This window comes from Mustela nivalis (genome assembly GCF_964662115.1).
Source record: "Mustela nivalis genome assembly, chromosome: 7".
NCBI lineage: Eukaryota > Metazoa > Chordata > Mammalia > Carnivora > Mustelidae > Mustela > Mustela nivalis.
Window position 1 is genome coordinate 107,035,911 of NC_139026.1, and position 15,325 is coordinate 107,051,235.

Here is a 15,325-nt window from a genome sequence, read left to right on the forward strand (position 1 = left end):
AGACTCCAGGAACAACAAAGAAATGTTGATGGTGATGAAGAAATTAGTACATGGCTAGGGAGCCAATATATGCAATATCTAGAGTGTTCGGATGCCAAGTCCATTTCTATAACATCCTCTATAACTCATGGAACTAAAGTTCTTTTTTCTTCTTTGGAAAGAATTAGGGTAACAGTGTGGGGGATGTTGGTTAGTTGCCATGTGAGTGCACTATTTCCTTGCCAGAAAGGTCACATATCTTTAAAAAGACAAGAATCTATGTGTCTGGCTCTCTTGCAGGGAGAAGATTCTAATACTTTCCGAGGGGGTTTCTATGTCCCTAGAAACTAGGTTTCTGCAGGGCTGGGATGAAGCAACATGGCTTATTTATCAGGGAGCTTAGCAGCTTCCACACTTTCTTCAATAAATTACATCACTTTCTGGACTTAAGACCTAACAGATTTACATCCAAGTCCCAAAGTGAAAATTGGAATTGAAATTTGGATGCGTCAGTGTTCTCTCCCTCACCCTCCTATACACAAACACACGGTTCTGTCGGTCCCCGTGGTATGAGAGAAAGAAAGCTGAACCAGGGTCTGGATACCTGGGATACTGGCTTCTAGCCCCAGCTCTGCCTCCTCTGGTATCCCTGGGGTCCACGGGGACCCTGAACCCGTGCCTAACACAAGGCCTTTCTCTCGGGAGTTGCTAATCCAGGTCTTATCTATAACCACCCGAAACAGGGAGTGTGAACTTTTTTGTTGGGGGAAGTCATCAATCTCTTTGGGGATCTGCTAACACCTGTGGAACCCCAGCACAGAAATGGTTAACATTTTTTCATATAATTTCAGGGGCCTCCAATTTAGGACCCCTTGGAAGGAATGGTCTTTTAGGCTTACTTGCTGCACCACGGTGTCCTGCTCCAGAGACAAGATAGGCACTATTTGGAAAGCAAAGGAGAAATTGTACAAATCCTACTCTCTGGGAAAAGAGACAAGTTTTTATGTCATTCAGGCTTTTTTTTTTTTTTTTTTTTTTTTTTTAAGTTTCCTGCTGCCTGGAAGGGAGTGTCTGTGCCTTTCTGAGTCCCAGCAAGCAGGTTGTGAATGGGCTTAAGCCCCAATTAGTGTGCAGCCTGATGAAAGCTGCTCCGCGGGTACCCCTCCTTCCACCCCAGAGCACCTCTGCAGAGCACAGAACCTGCTGACTTCCCTCTTACCCCCCATGGAGGCTGCTAACCAATGACACTGCTGACGGGTCGGGCGGGAGCAGGCTACACAGTCCACCAGTGCTTGACTGGCCTTCAAGGTCACTCTTTCTGGGGTCCTTAAGGGCCTTCTTATCCCCAGAGGACAGAGGAGACCACTAGTTCACACAGCTGGTAAGAGTGACTGTAATTTTCCCTCCATGGATGCGACAGCCCAAACCAAGCATCAGGGAAGCAGGCTCACGTTCCCATTCACGCCCAACTCCCTCCTCCTAGCACCAGGGATGGTGGAGGGAGGAAAAGCTCCCTCCCACCCACAGTCGGGATCATCCTTCAGCGGCCACGCAAGGACCCCCTCCCTGAAGCTCCCAGGTGTCAAGCAGGGTCATTTCCTAGGTGGCTCTCGGAGACCCTCAGATCAAGCGAATTGTGGCTGCAGCTGGGGACATGGGGAGGAGGCTGCTCTGGGTGACTGGCACTCTACTGGGGATCCCACCCTGGGAGAGGGGGCCGCAGAGGGGGCCTGTGCAACTGAGCACCTGGTCCCCTGCGTCAAACCCAGTGGGAGTCCTTGTTGAGTCTGAGGAAGGGGGTCAACATTGATGTGGGGCCCAGAGCACCTCCCACATCCTCCAGGCTGCTTCAGGGAGCCGCGTCTCACCCCCTCCACCCTCACAGGCACACGACAGTGAGTTTACCCTGGTCCCTAAGAACAGATGCCCCGTGGGTCTTTGGCTCCAGTCTGAGCCCTAAATCCAAGCTTGGGAGAGGCCCACAGGGCCTAGGGCTTCTCTCCCTTCTCTCTGGTTCAGTGGGCACTGGGGATGTCTAGGAGTTTCTGCCTCTGCTCTCAGAGTCATGGCCACCCAGCCCTCTGGCCTTCTCGAAATTCTGTCAGGCACCCTCGGCTGCCTGTTGGCTGGACCACCTGTGGGTAGAGGGTGGGGTGACAGGGAGGGCCTGCTGCTTCTATCCCAACTCTGCACCTGAGGTAGCAGAACAGAACTGACCAGGGAGGGCAACCCGGGCCAGCCTCCTGCCCCGGGCCTGTCTGTCATGGGCAGCCTTTGTGCCTTGGCCTCAGATGCTGGGGCTCAGGGGCACCTTCCAAAGACCAGCCCAGGCTCAGTGTCCCTGGCTGTGTCCAGGGTCTGGAAAGCTGCCATGGGCAGCGTGAGCCCACATGCACTGGGAGCTACTTTGGGGAGGAGGGAGGAGGAGCGCTATCCGTTATCATCGTACTTCAGTGTCCCTGGAGCCTTAGCTGAGGGCGCAGCATTCGTCTATGCCAGAAGCCTGCTGGGCAGAGGGGGTCTCATCATCAGCTGGGAACTGGGCACTCATCAGAGAAGCCTGATGTGCCGGCAGAATCTGGAAGGCAGCCCAGCTCATGAAATGGCCTGGCAGAAGCCAGACGAGGGCAGGCTCCTGGGAGGCAGGCACAAGGAGCTGGGCCAGGAGGCTCTCCAGGCTGGAGGTCAGCGGGGGGATGGGGTGGGGGGGGTGGCGTGTTGGGGCGGGTAGGGGAGAGGAGGGGGAGTTGGGAGGCTTCTCTAGAACAGCACAGGGGGGTAGATGGGAGGGTGGCCCTGTATTTCAGACAAGGCTGTGTGTTTTTGAATAAGTTTCTCCGTCTGTGAAATGGGGCTCCTGAGAGGACCCACCTCTGAGTTACCGTAAGAAGTTACATAATAATTATGTCATCACAGTTATAAGTATTATTGTTATTGTTATTATTCCCATCCTCTGTGCAAGCAACCAGTGAGCTAAAGCCCGGGGAGGACAGAAATAGCAAACCCCATGCCTGCATACAGGGCTGCTGCTGTTCCCCAGTGGGCTGGACCCACTTGCCCAGGACAGACGCCATATTGAAAAAAAATGAGGTAGGGTTGCGGATGGCAATGGGCAGTTCCTCAGTAAGTTCAACACATGTGTCAGCAATTCCACTGCTGGGCGTTACCCAGAGGCATTGGAAACAGGTGTCCAAACAAACACGTGTGCTTGGATACTCACAGCTGCTCCATCCACTCTAGCCAAGAGGTGGAAACAGCCCAGATGTCAGTCAACAGAAGAACGGATAAGCAAAAGGTGGCCTGTACGCACAAATGAATATTGTTCAGCTGTAACAAAGAGCAAAGCACTGATCCATGCTGGAGCATGAACCCAAGACGTTATCCTAGGTGAGAAGCCAGGCACCGAGAATCATATATTGTACGATTCCACTGAGGTGATGTTTTCAGAGTAGGCACATCCGCAGAGAAGCGAGTGGAGGTTGCCGGGAGCTGGCGGAGGGGGAATGAGGAGTGAGCGCTCAGTGGGTACAAGGTTTCCATCTGGGGTGATGGAAAGGTCTGAGCTTGACAGTAGTGATGCTTGTACAACATTGTAAATGCCCGTAAGACCACTGAATGGTTACAAGAGTAAATTTTATGTTATGTGTGTTTTCCCTCTGTTATAAATAAATAATAAATAAATAAATAAATAAATAAATAAATAAATAAAAGGAAAACAGTGGGTGGAACTGAGGCCAGGTGGGGGTCAACAGAATTGGAGCCATCAATAATGAAGGGTTTCTCATGATGTCAGATGCCACTTCCAGTTCTAAAAATATCTTGTGAACGTATGATATGGAATGAATATTTCTACGATGTAGACCTCGGCAGTTCTCCCCTTGCTTCTTTTGACAGGGGACCGGTACAGGGGACAATACACGGTTAAAGAATAAAACAACTAATGCCGGGGCACCTGCGTGGCTCAGTCAGTTAAGCATCGGTCTTCAGCTCAGGTCATGATCCCAGTGTCCTGGGATCAGGCCCCACGTCAGGCTCCCTGCTCAGTGGGAGCCTGTTTCCCCCTCTCTCACTCCCCCTGCTTGTGTGCTGTCTCTCACTGTTTCTCTCTCTTTCTATGTCAAATAAATTAAAAAAATAAAAATAAATTTTAAGAAGCTAATGCCCACATCTTGGTCTCATAAGAGTGCTAGAGCTGCAGTTCTTTGTGGTTCCAGCTTTCGGGTGAGTGGGGAATGGGAGACAGTGATCAGGTGGGCTTATTGGGGGCATTTCAGGGGATTAGCACACCCCTTCAGCCAGAGAAGCAATTATCTGCTTTATATGTTAGGCTCTACATACAAATGTCTTTGAAAGAATGTAGCGAAAACATCGACTTTCTCATAAAACGAGGCACGGAGAGAGACAGTGATTTGCCCAAAGTGCTGACAGGTAGTGAGGGAAATCCTGAATTAGACCCCTTGACCCCTGGGCAGAGGCCACCTCCACCCCACAGCCAAACCCCATCTGCCAGTGCCTCCATAAATACCATCCCTCAGTGTCCGCAGACATTCCTAGCGTCCTTCTGGCAATTCCTCTTTGGGAATCTCGGGAAGGGAGGACCACCCTTAGTGGCTGTCCCCTCCTGAGTTCTAGGAACACACACACTACCCGATCGAATCCCCCTCATGCCAGGGGGGATGTCATCCACAGGGGATGATGAGCCCCACCCAGCCAGGGCCTCGAGCACGGGTCTCCACATGGGTGATGAAAAGAGGAGCTCTTTCTGGGTGGAAATCATACATCCATTCATTCACGAAGATTGGGGAAATTATAATATAGATCCATCTCCGAGTGTGGGAAAAATTATAGACTGTATTCTTCACTATAATTAAGCTGGTTTTTAGAGGGAGCAGTAAGTATATTAGGCAATGCGTTTTTCTTTTTTAAAGGTGTCTTTGAGACCTAATGTGTCAAAATTAAAACCCTGTGCTCTTTGTTCAGAGAGGCACTGAGTTTCCTTGTCGGGTTTAGGATTTTACTTCTCATCACTGGCTCCTTGGCTCCCCTCGTTTGGTCTACCGGTGCAGGTAGTCAGCCTGGGCCAGCGGCTTGGCCTGATGGTGGGCTGAGCTGGCCCACCCTGGACCGTCCTAAACAACACCATGTCTACTGCAGCCTTACAGAGCCACAGCAAATCAACCAGACAGGCCTGGTTGTCCCTTCAGATGCCCAGGTTCCATGGTGGATTTTAAAAATTTATTTAAAGGAATACTTCCTTCCAAACCCTAGGATCTGGTTTATAACCTGTTAAGCCATTTAGATTTATCTAACCTAACTTCACAAGTAGTGACTCTACTATCACTCCCCGAATTGGAAAGTTCACTGGTACCCATTGCTTTCATAATGAAGTCCAGAATCTTGAGCCTGGCATCCAGCTGCTTTGTCACCTCCTTTGCCTAATTCCTACTTGTGCTTGAACTCTCACTAGTGGTTCTTCTCCTGGACACACTTTTCTCCCTGAACTTCATACATTGGGTTGGATGATGCTGATTCTGACCGCCTCCCCCGCCACAAGCTCTCTGAGGTTGGGGCCTGCTTCGTTCATTGTCTCTTTCATCTCCAGCCCATAATGTCACATAGCCAAGCCTTGAGTGTTCAGTGAATTAACAGATGAATTCATTAGCCGATCTCAAAAGGGAAAAGAACTACGTGAAGCACCAGCCAGACCACCACAGCAGTAAACCAGGGGTAGGCCTACAGCGGGCAGGTCGCAGAAGAGCAGTGTGAGTGGACACTCTAGAGGTTGATGGAGGAGGGCGGCAGACAGGGGACATCTGGGGGCAGTGGAAAGGGGTGGGGCAAGAAGTGGTGACAATGGAAAGACAAGGACTGGGACATAATCCTGAAGACTGGTGCCCTGGATGAGTGGCTGGATGGGAGTGTCAGGGATACCAGACAGCCGGGTTGGCGGGGCAGATATTGACTTAATTTCTGCCTGGCTGGTGGTCAGGGACTTGTGGCCACAGGAGAGAGCCTAGTGCCCCACAGGTTTCTGAGAGTCGTCAGGTTGGGAGACGCAGGCAGAGCTGGGTATGAGTGAGGATGAAAAGGAGAGACAGAAGGCAAAGCAGAAAGAATGGTCCCCACCTTGTGCCAGAGGGAGCCAAGGAGGAGGACCAAGGAGAGCCCCAAGAGGAGGACCCAGCCCATGAGACCGAGGAGAGCACAGAGTTGGAGACTGGGGGTCGTGATGTGCAGATCAGAGCAAATTGGAGACACCGGAAGGACTGGGAGAAGGTGGGGCAGTGACACCAGCCGGGGAGAGAGAGCTTCAAGGGAAGGTACAGTGCGCTCAGTGGTTTCAAATTCGGCAGAGGCGAAGCGGGACAAGGTGGGGAAAGCTGCCTCTGGCTTTGACAGTCAGAAGTGAGTGTAGGATTGTGGAGGGGAGGGGGTTGCCTGACTGTGGTGGACTGCACGGTGACTGGACAGGGAAGTGAAGCTTCAGGCCCCAGTGGTGAAGAGAAGAAGATCTGGCAATGATTTAAGAAGGAGACAGGAGGCAGGGTCACTTGGGAGGTAGTGTGCGTGGCTTCCAGGCCAGGCTTGGGGCCTCCCACCTGCAGTCCCATCCTGGCCGTGGGCGCCCGTGTGCTTGGGAACCACCTCGTTGCTCTCAGGGAGGGGGCTCCAGCAGGCCTGCCTTCCTTCTTCTCTTGGAATGGAACATTATACAGCGAAGACTCTGACTCCCGAAGACAGGATTCGGTGAGAGGCGAAGCTGGGCTCTGTGCCAGAGACCCAACAGGATAAAGAAGTTTCTTTCTCTCTCGTGTGATAGTCTAGGGCAAGCGTGGACGCAGCCCTTCCACTCACATCCCATTGTCAAGAACTACCACCCAGCCAGATCTAGCTGCTGAGACCCCCAGGAAATATAGTTGCTAGTGAGGGGGCCACATACCCACCTCCAACTCCATTATAATGGAGGGAGGGGGAACGACTTCTGACGGACCGCGAACAGACTGGGCCATCTTAGGAATCAGACTTAAACCAGCTTTAATCCACGTCCCATTCTCTAGATGAATGACGAGGACAGCTACCTGCAGATCAGAGTTGAGGCTTATGGGTTTAAAGAGGTACATGGGGGTGGGAGGTTTTCACTTGTACCAGCCCCCCAGTGTCTGCCCACCCAGAATATTTTGTGCTGCCCAGGCTCTGTTTGCAAATGAAAAGTCAAGCTTTCACCCAGGTGGCCTCGTGCGATGGGAGGCACCCAGCCCCGGCAAGAGAAGGAAGATCAGAAATGAGCAGCTGGGCTTGCCAGGACAGCTGTGTGCACCTGCACAGGCCCTGCACAACTCCAGAGGCTGCCACTCATGGGGCCCCTGATGTGTACAGCGCCCCCTGGAGCTGAGGGACGTAGCTGCACTGTCTTTGTGGCATTCCCAGGAGCCACTCCTAGGCGGAGCCCCAACAGCTTGGGCTCTGGGGCCTTTCTCCTGCCCATGCTCTTCATCATACAGATCCTGAGCTCCCCCTGAAGGGGCCACCTCGGGAACCTCCATCCTTGCTGTGAGAGGCTTCTCATGGAGGTATCTCCATGCTCCAAGTACCGAGCTTGGACAGAGAAATCGACTATGGCTGGAAGGGACTTTTTTTTCTTTCCTCAAAACCCGATGAAAGCCCAGACCTGAGAGGTCTTGCCTTTGATTCCGACAATACCAGCAATGGGTCGCTGGGTCTGCCAGAGGAGCCTCAGCCCCCTTGGTTATAAAGGAGAGGTGCTGGCCCCTGGCCTCATCACTGGCTGCCGCTGCTGGGGGCTGGGGCATCCGACTCCTGGGTGGGGAGTCCGGCAGAGGCACCAGGGCCAGAGGTGGCTTCTCAAAGCCCTGAAACACCTTGTCTCCATGACTAGGAAATCTTATGTTTCCGACACATAGGCAGAATGACTTGCCTCTTTCAAATCAGGCATTTATTTCATGAGCTCCTTTCGGGTCAGGTGCACACACACTCTGACCTCACACAGCTCGGCTGCTGGGCTGCTGAGCATTGTAAGGAGAAAGCCACATGTGACCAGTACAGAGATGCCACTGGGGTGGGCCTCAGGGCTCCAGGAGGGCTGGGAGGGCTGGAGCAAAGGCAAGGAAAAGAGGGTGTGCAGCTCGGAGATGGGGGTTACCTGCGAGCTCACCTTCCGAACCTGTCAAAACCGCCCCTCCTGCTGTGTGTTCTTATGAGGTCTGATTCCATGAGGAAGCACGTGACGATGCCCCGGGTATCCCACCAGCAAGGACCTTCCGGTCCCTGTTTGCACCTCATTTGTGTGTTTTTTTAAAGGATTTTCTACTTTGGCATGCCCTGGACCAAGGTCTGAGTTTCTCACAGGAGGGTGGAACTAAAAGACAAGAGGAAAGAAGGGACCATGGAGAGGGGACATGGAAGGCTCTGGGGGGAAACAGAGCAAGTCCCTGAGGGGCTTCTGCAGGCTCCCCAGGAGGCCCTGTGCTCGGCCACGGGGTCCTCCCCATTTGTGCAGGTTCAGGACCCAGAAGGGTTGGGGTTAGTTGTGTTTTTCTCTTTTCCATCATATTTCACTCAGGTGTCCTCGGGGACTGAGTGAGAAATATGACTCTTAAAGAGTATGGGAGCTTTCCCGTGCCCCCATCGGTGCCTGGGTTCATCTGTTCATTCATTAGAACCACCCCAGCTCATGGCCCATGATCAATTCATACTAGCCATTGTTATTACTAGGCGCATGACACGATCGTATACACAGAGCCTAAGGTGATACAGAAGTGGCCCTGTAGTAAGTCCTGGAGTAGAGTGGCATCTCTACCCAACCCCGTGAGCCAGATAGTCGTTCTGCTTTTGCAGATGAGAGAAACTGAGGCTCAAGATCATAGAGCCATCCAGAAACAGAAGTGGGACTAGTCGGAGAAGCCTGGTCCTCCCTGAGTCACAGGAGTAGGGATGGGGGCAGCAATGAGAAGAGAGGGAATGGGCAGGGGGACATCATCACCTTCTGGGCTTAATGACCTCATTAGCCCTGCTTTGATGGCAGAGGGCCTGCCAGTGCTACCCCCATGGAGCCACCCCCAGACCCCCAGACTGTGGCCCCGCTTCTGCGGGCCTCCTCCCACCCCACTGAAGGTGCTCCTTTTGTAGTGCCTTGCCAAAATGAGATGTTTCATGCTCCCTCTAACCCTTGCCTTCCCCCCACTTCTATTTATTTCATAACGTGATTTATTATTTCGGTAGCATGATTAACAAAGCTGGAGAATACACTTTCTTTTCAATGCACATGGAACATCCACTAAAAGAAATGGTTTTCTGGGCCATAAAGCAAGTCTCAACGCATTTCAAAGGACTGAAATCCCACAGAGGATTTTTCTCTAGCCACAGTAGAATCAAGCCAGAAATCCACAAGAAAAAGACTACTAAAATATTCCCAGAATGTTTTAAAATCAAGTGACACACACATACTCTTGCTGTGTGACTCTAGACAGTTTATGTAACCTTGCTCAGCCTCAAGCTTCCTTATCTTTCAAAATGGGAATAACCTGTACTTCCTAGGGCTATTGGGAAGATGGAATAAGATAACATGTGTCAAGCACTTAGTTCTGTGCCTGGCACATAATATATGCTCAAGAAATGTTAGCTGCACAGAGAGGTTAAGTAACTTACCCAGGGTCACACATCTGATAAATGGCAAGGCTAACTTTCAGATCCAAGTATCTGGCTCCACACTGGTACTGATACCCCTTCGGGGCCTCTGCTGCCCCCAGCACTATAGGTTGTGGGGGTATATGGGGGTGTTGGGGGCCGATAGGAAACTGCTACCACTGATTAGCAAGGTCACTTCAGAGAGTGTTAATTTCCCCACTCCCTCTGCAGAAGGTTGACTTAATGAGCCCAGGATTTCCCATGACCCTGATGTTCTGTGGTTCCAACGTCTCTACCACTGATGGCTGAAACTTTACCATTCGAAATGTTTCTTTTTGTTTAATTCCGTCTTCGGCGTCAACTCCCTTTTTAAAAATACAGTTTTCCTTTAGAGGCTCCTGAGCTCTGGGGTTACCAGTATAGAAGTGTCTGTAGTGTGGTTCTGTGGTCCCTGGTTGGGAGGAGAGGGGCAGGCAAAGCAAGAAGAGATGCAGACAGGGAAGGCCAGGCCCCAAACTGTCCATTTACTAATGGCCCGCGCTGGCCCAGCGGAGCTCTGGTCAGGCCACCTGCGGGATGGCTGTGTAATAGCTCCTGTTCCACTCACCCGGCTGACCCCATCTGTCATCATTTTTCACACTTTTTTGTAGGCTTCCTTTTTTCTCCTTCTGTATTTTTTCTTTCCACCGCAGTGCCTCTCAGATGAAATTGGAGAAAAATGGGTTTTGTCCTTTTTTAACCAGAAGACTAAAACTCTTAAATTACCTTCTTCAAGTTCTGAAATAGAAATCCCAAATAAGAGAGCCACCTTTTCCTCCCTCCATATCTCTCTCTCTCTCTCTCTCTCTCTCTCTCTCTCTATCTCTCTCTCATCCCCTGTCTTAGGAGCCCAGGAGCTTGAAATAAAAGGCAGGATGGTGACTTAGGAGGAATGATCTGGGCTTGGCCCAGTGCCGGCCAAGGAGAAGGAGCGGGGCGGTGACAAAGAGGGCCCTACCAGAGGTGGGGAATAAGGGAGAAAGAGATGGAAGTGAGTAAAATCAGTGCCCCGTTGTTTGTGTTTCCAGAATAAGAGGTTACCGCGAGAGAACGAGTTCCTCGAGGAGCAGCTAGCTACTCCGTGAGTGTTAGGATGCAGGCGGGTGCCCAGGGGACGTGGAGCTCAGGAGAAGCAGAAAGTACAAGGGCTATTGCACCCTTGTACTTGTTGTACCACCAAGAAGCACACAGGACTACAGGCACAGTAAGCCTCCCCTGCTTGTGCCAAGGGACTGCTGTCACACACAGTTCCCCGAGACTCCAGCAGGGGGCAGCAGGACAAGGAGAGGGAGCACGTTCCCGGGCAAAAAACGAGGAATTCTGGGGCTGGAGGCCTGGGTCCTAATCCCTGCCACACAGACTACTGCTAATAGCTAACATCCATTGAGCACTTGCCGTGTGCCCAGGATGATGCTAAACGCCTTACCCAGACCATCCCACTTAATCTTCCAAACAGGCCGGAGATGTAGCCATCGTTATTCTCTCTGCTACAGGGGAGGAATGGGAGGTTGCATGGCTTGCCCAAGACCCCATGTGTCTGTGGCAGACGTGGGTTTGAACCCAGGGGGTCTGACTCCAGAGCTCTTGTGCTTCTTCCTGCCAAAGAACTGGGCCTGCTGCCTTGTTTCCTCATTTGGAAAGTCATGTGCAAGGGGCCCGTGGGGCGGATTGGATGAGGCTCATGTCCTCTCCAGTGTGGACTGTCTGATTTGGGGCTCATGCCACCCCTGTGCACACAGAGGTCCCGTTCAAATAATGCAGATTACCAGGTAAATCTGTGCCCTGCCACCCTGAGGAGACAGGGGAGGGGAATAAGGGCACTTCCTATGGTAGAAGACTTGTAGGTTAGAGTTAGGCAAAAGGGCAAAACCAAGATCCAAAGGTTCTAGAAAATTCTGCGCACTTCACCTCTATTGTGCATCTGATAATAGCCTTTGCATTTCCTTGCTCTCTGCTCCAGGTTCCATACCCACAGCCTCAGACCCACCTGGCCAAACAAGCTAGGAAGGAGCTCTGGCTCTGGGACGGGCAAGGTGGCTCCCTGTGGGGGTCCCCCTCCAGCTTCCTCTATCTTCTTTGCAGGCCCAGCAACCATGGCCCATTACAAGGCAGAGCAGGATGACTGGCTGATTGTTTACCTGAAGTATTTACTCTTCGTCTTTAACTTCTTCTTCTGGGTAAGTGAATCTTGCACACGCATCCGTCCCCTGGCCCAGCACAGAGTGAGTCAAACCCCCTTTGTTTTTTTGTGAGTCACCACTCGGGTTGATTTCTTCCAAATCAAAGACCACCCATGGGCAAACGCTGCCTACTTTAAAGCAAATATGTACATTTGCTACTGAGGGGGAAGAAAAGAATCTGGTCTGCAGGTTGGCGTGGAGTCCGCACCACACGGCGTCTGAAATAGGGGACACGTAAACATCACACGGAGCGTTGTGTTCCTACCTGCTGTACAAAGGGTCCGGCTCTTTCTTCCCCGCTAACTTGCTGTACCAGTGCCTTGTGGGAAATGTGCCTGCTGGTTGCCTCACTCCACCGAAAACCATTTATTTGCCTCTCATGGTTAACATTCTCCGGGCCCCGGGAAAAGAAACAGAAGTCATGGGGCCCTAGGGCTGGTGTGGTGGGAAAAGCCTTCATGGTGTCTCTGCTCAGGAAGTCTGCCCTAGGGAGGTCTTCTAGGAGGAGCGGGGTCCATTCACATGAGGCAGTTATCGAAGTAATAGGAAGCAGAATGCCATGGGTTCCCCCCAAATAACCAGATGCTGAAATGTGTATGTTTTTTATTGCAATCTCCCTAGATCTGGAGAGCTGGAAGGGGGCTGGGAGAGCAGGCTCTGCTGTTTACCGTTGGCGCCGCCTGGGGCACGCCACTTAACACTGGCTGTATCTCTTTCCCCAGCTACAAAATGCAAATCATTTCTAACTACCTGGGATTTGTTAAAAAGGAAACAACAGGCCCCAAATGGAGTCACTTAATGCTAAGCTTCATGTCACCAAACCAGACTTAATTACAGTCTTGGCTCTCCCAGAAGTGGCATCTTAAACCAATCAATCAGGAATGATGATCACGAGTTAGGTAACCCACCTGCTAGGCTGCTGCCTTTCCCTAAAGGAAAGTAACCTTGCAGTAACCATCCTGCTTTTTTGCCTAACCTTACATCCTTAGTCCTGCTTCCTTCTGGCTATGAAAGTCTTTCCTTTGGTACAAGCACATCAGAGTTCCTTTCTATCTGCTAGATTGGATGCTGCCTAATTGGAATCAATTCATGCTCTAAGAAACTCTTAAAATGTTTGATATACCTCAATTTATCTCTTAGCAGTTCAATGAGCAGGTGCCCTAGAAGAGTTCATGGTAAGTGCTTAGCGCAGTCTCTGCACATAGGAGGCATTCAGTAAATACAACATTTCAGATACGTGAGCGGCAGAAAGCTTGCAAATACCACCAAATCAACCTGCTGACAGAACAGAGTGGAGGTCCCTGCCTCCCCTGGGAAGCAGTGCCCTCCCTTGACAGTCTTAGAAACATCTCAGAAAGGCAAAGGCAAAGATAGGTTATATCTACATGTCCAAGGTCTTTCATTAAGGCTAATTAAATTGCTTGAGATGGGCCAATGTGTTTAGACCTGGAAGAATCATGATACAGGAGTTAAGGATTGTGAGCACGGCCAGGCCAGGGTTTGGGAGAGAGCCTTGGAGAGTAGATGCCCATTTGCTGCTGTCTGTTACAAAGTAGAATGGTTTGATGTTGGCTTAAATGTCTTTTGTAAAGTCCCTGAGATGGACAATAAATTTATTTCATTTGCAACTTTTATCTTCCTGGGCAAGAGTTTCCTGGAATACTAAAGCTGGCTTATTGAAGCCAATGGACTACTACAGTCAACGCTGATATAATCAGTAAGCTGTGTGGGTACAGATAGTTTTGATTCTCAGAGAAAAATCCAATAGAGTGCTTAGGATTCTTGCTGAGTGAGGACTTTTTGTTTTTTTCTTAAGAATAAGTATGTTTTCCCCAATCATAAAAGTCTATGTCTCCACTACAGATAATCCCTAAAATACTGAGAAGTATAAAATAAGAAAATAAAAATTGCTCACATCTCAGTGTATTAGGTTCCTAGGGGTGTCATAACGGAGTATTATAAACGGAGTATTATAAACAGGCAAGCTGTTCCTGTGTGTCTCTGTCTTTATGTGGCATTGTCTTCTCAGAAGGACCCCACTCATATCAGATAAGGGCCCACCTTGATGGTACCAGAGTTAGGACATCAACAAACCTTCTTGGGGACACAGTTCAACCCATATATTCACCATTCAGGGATGACCCCTGTTGACATGGCCCCGATCAGGACAGGAGTTGGTGGTGACCTGCACCATGGGAGGAACAGTGGAGATCGAAATATTTGGAGAGAGTCAAGGGATTTGGGAGGTAACATTAGGTTACAAACTGGTTGAGAGGAAAGAAAATATGTAACCTGGGTGGATGGTGAAGCCCTTCACTGCAATGGTAGACCAGAAGGACAAGCAGTTTGGCGTCCAGTGGCGAGGTCAGATGGAGGCATGGTGGGTTTGAGTCACCAGAAGGCATCTGAGCAGAGATGGCCCGGGGGAAGTTGGCTCGTGGGTCTGGATCATTCCCACACTGATAGTAGCTGCAGCCACAGAAGTAGGTGAGGACCCCCACGGAGACCGAGGAGAGAAGTGAGAATGAGACGTAGAGCAGCCCCGAGGGCAGGGGTGAGTTGAAACTCAACAGCAGCCCCCTTATGCCCTGACTGAGAGAGCTCCTGAGATGTGGGACTTTTATTCTCCCACCAGGAGAGCCCAGGCAAGCTGACAGGGGCCGTCCAGCAGGGGGGCTTGAGGGAAGCGCTCTCAGAGTAGAGAGAGGCAAAGCAGGAAGGACAGGGTCCCAGAAGCTGGTGATGGAGGGGGAAGGTTAGATACGTGTTCCAGGGAGGGGACACAGCAAGTATTTTAAGGCCTAGAGAGAGGTCATTGGGTTGACCACACAGTTTATTGGTGGCTGTAGTACGAGAACTCTCGGGAGAGTATTTGGGGGCGGGGATGGAAGAAGTAGGCAGTCAGTGTAGACAGCCACCTGCTGGGCACCAACAGAGAGAGAGAGCCACAGCTGGCGGGGCCGGAAGGCTGTTGTGAGGTGCTCAGCCCAGAATATCTGTGGAAGGGCCCTGACCTCACCTGTGAGCACCCTCAAGGCCCTTCCAGCCAGCAGGAGCGGACTGGGAGTCTCTTCAGGTTTGCGTCCCTTCGGGAGTGGCAGGGAGAGGGACATGGGGGCGGCAGCACAGGCAGATGGCCAGCGGGCATGCTACCCAAGCAGCTACCAGTGAGGGAGAGGCAGCCTCCCCCATAGTGAGCTCCCCACCTTGGGTTAAAAATACCCCTGCCTGGGGGCCTGGCTGGACATGGACCAGCCTCCCAGGGACCCATTCGACCAAGCTTCATCCACCTTATGACAGATGGTCTGTTTGGGGGTGTTCAGGCCTCAGTCTGAGTCCAGGAGTGTCCCGGCATTGTCCCCTAGACCTCTGTGATCTCTTCGGAAGTAGACAAGGGACAGACTGCTGGCCCATTTCCTCCCACAGTGGAGCACAACATCACACATCTTGTCATGAGCAAAGCCCCTGGGAATTTACCAAAG

The 15,325-nt window shown here is 51.2% G+C and overlaps 1 protein-coding gene across 2 annotated transcripts in view; it reads left to right on the plus strand.

Moving 5' to 3' along the window:
- Positions 1 to 15,325, plus strand: part of TSPAN11 (tetraspanin 11) — a 66,938-nt gene that overhangs the window by 11,374 nt on the left and 40,239 nt on the right. For both annotated transcript variants that reach the window (XM_082738133.1, XM_082738132.1), the window contains exon 2: positions 11,746 to 11,840. In XM_082738133.1, the coding sequence (XP_082594259.1) occupies positions 11,757 to 11,840 (84 nt within the window). In that variant the 5' untranslated portion in view covers positions 11,746 to 11,756. The remainder of the gene's footprint in view (positions 1 to 11,745; positions 11,841 to 15,325) is intronic.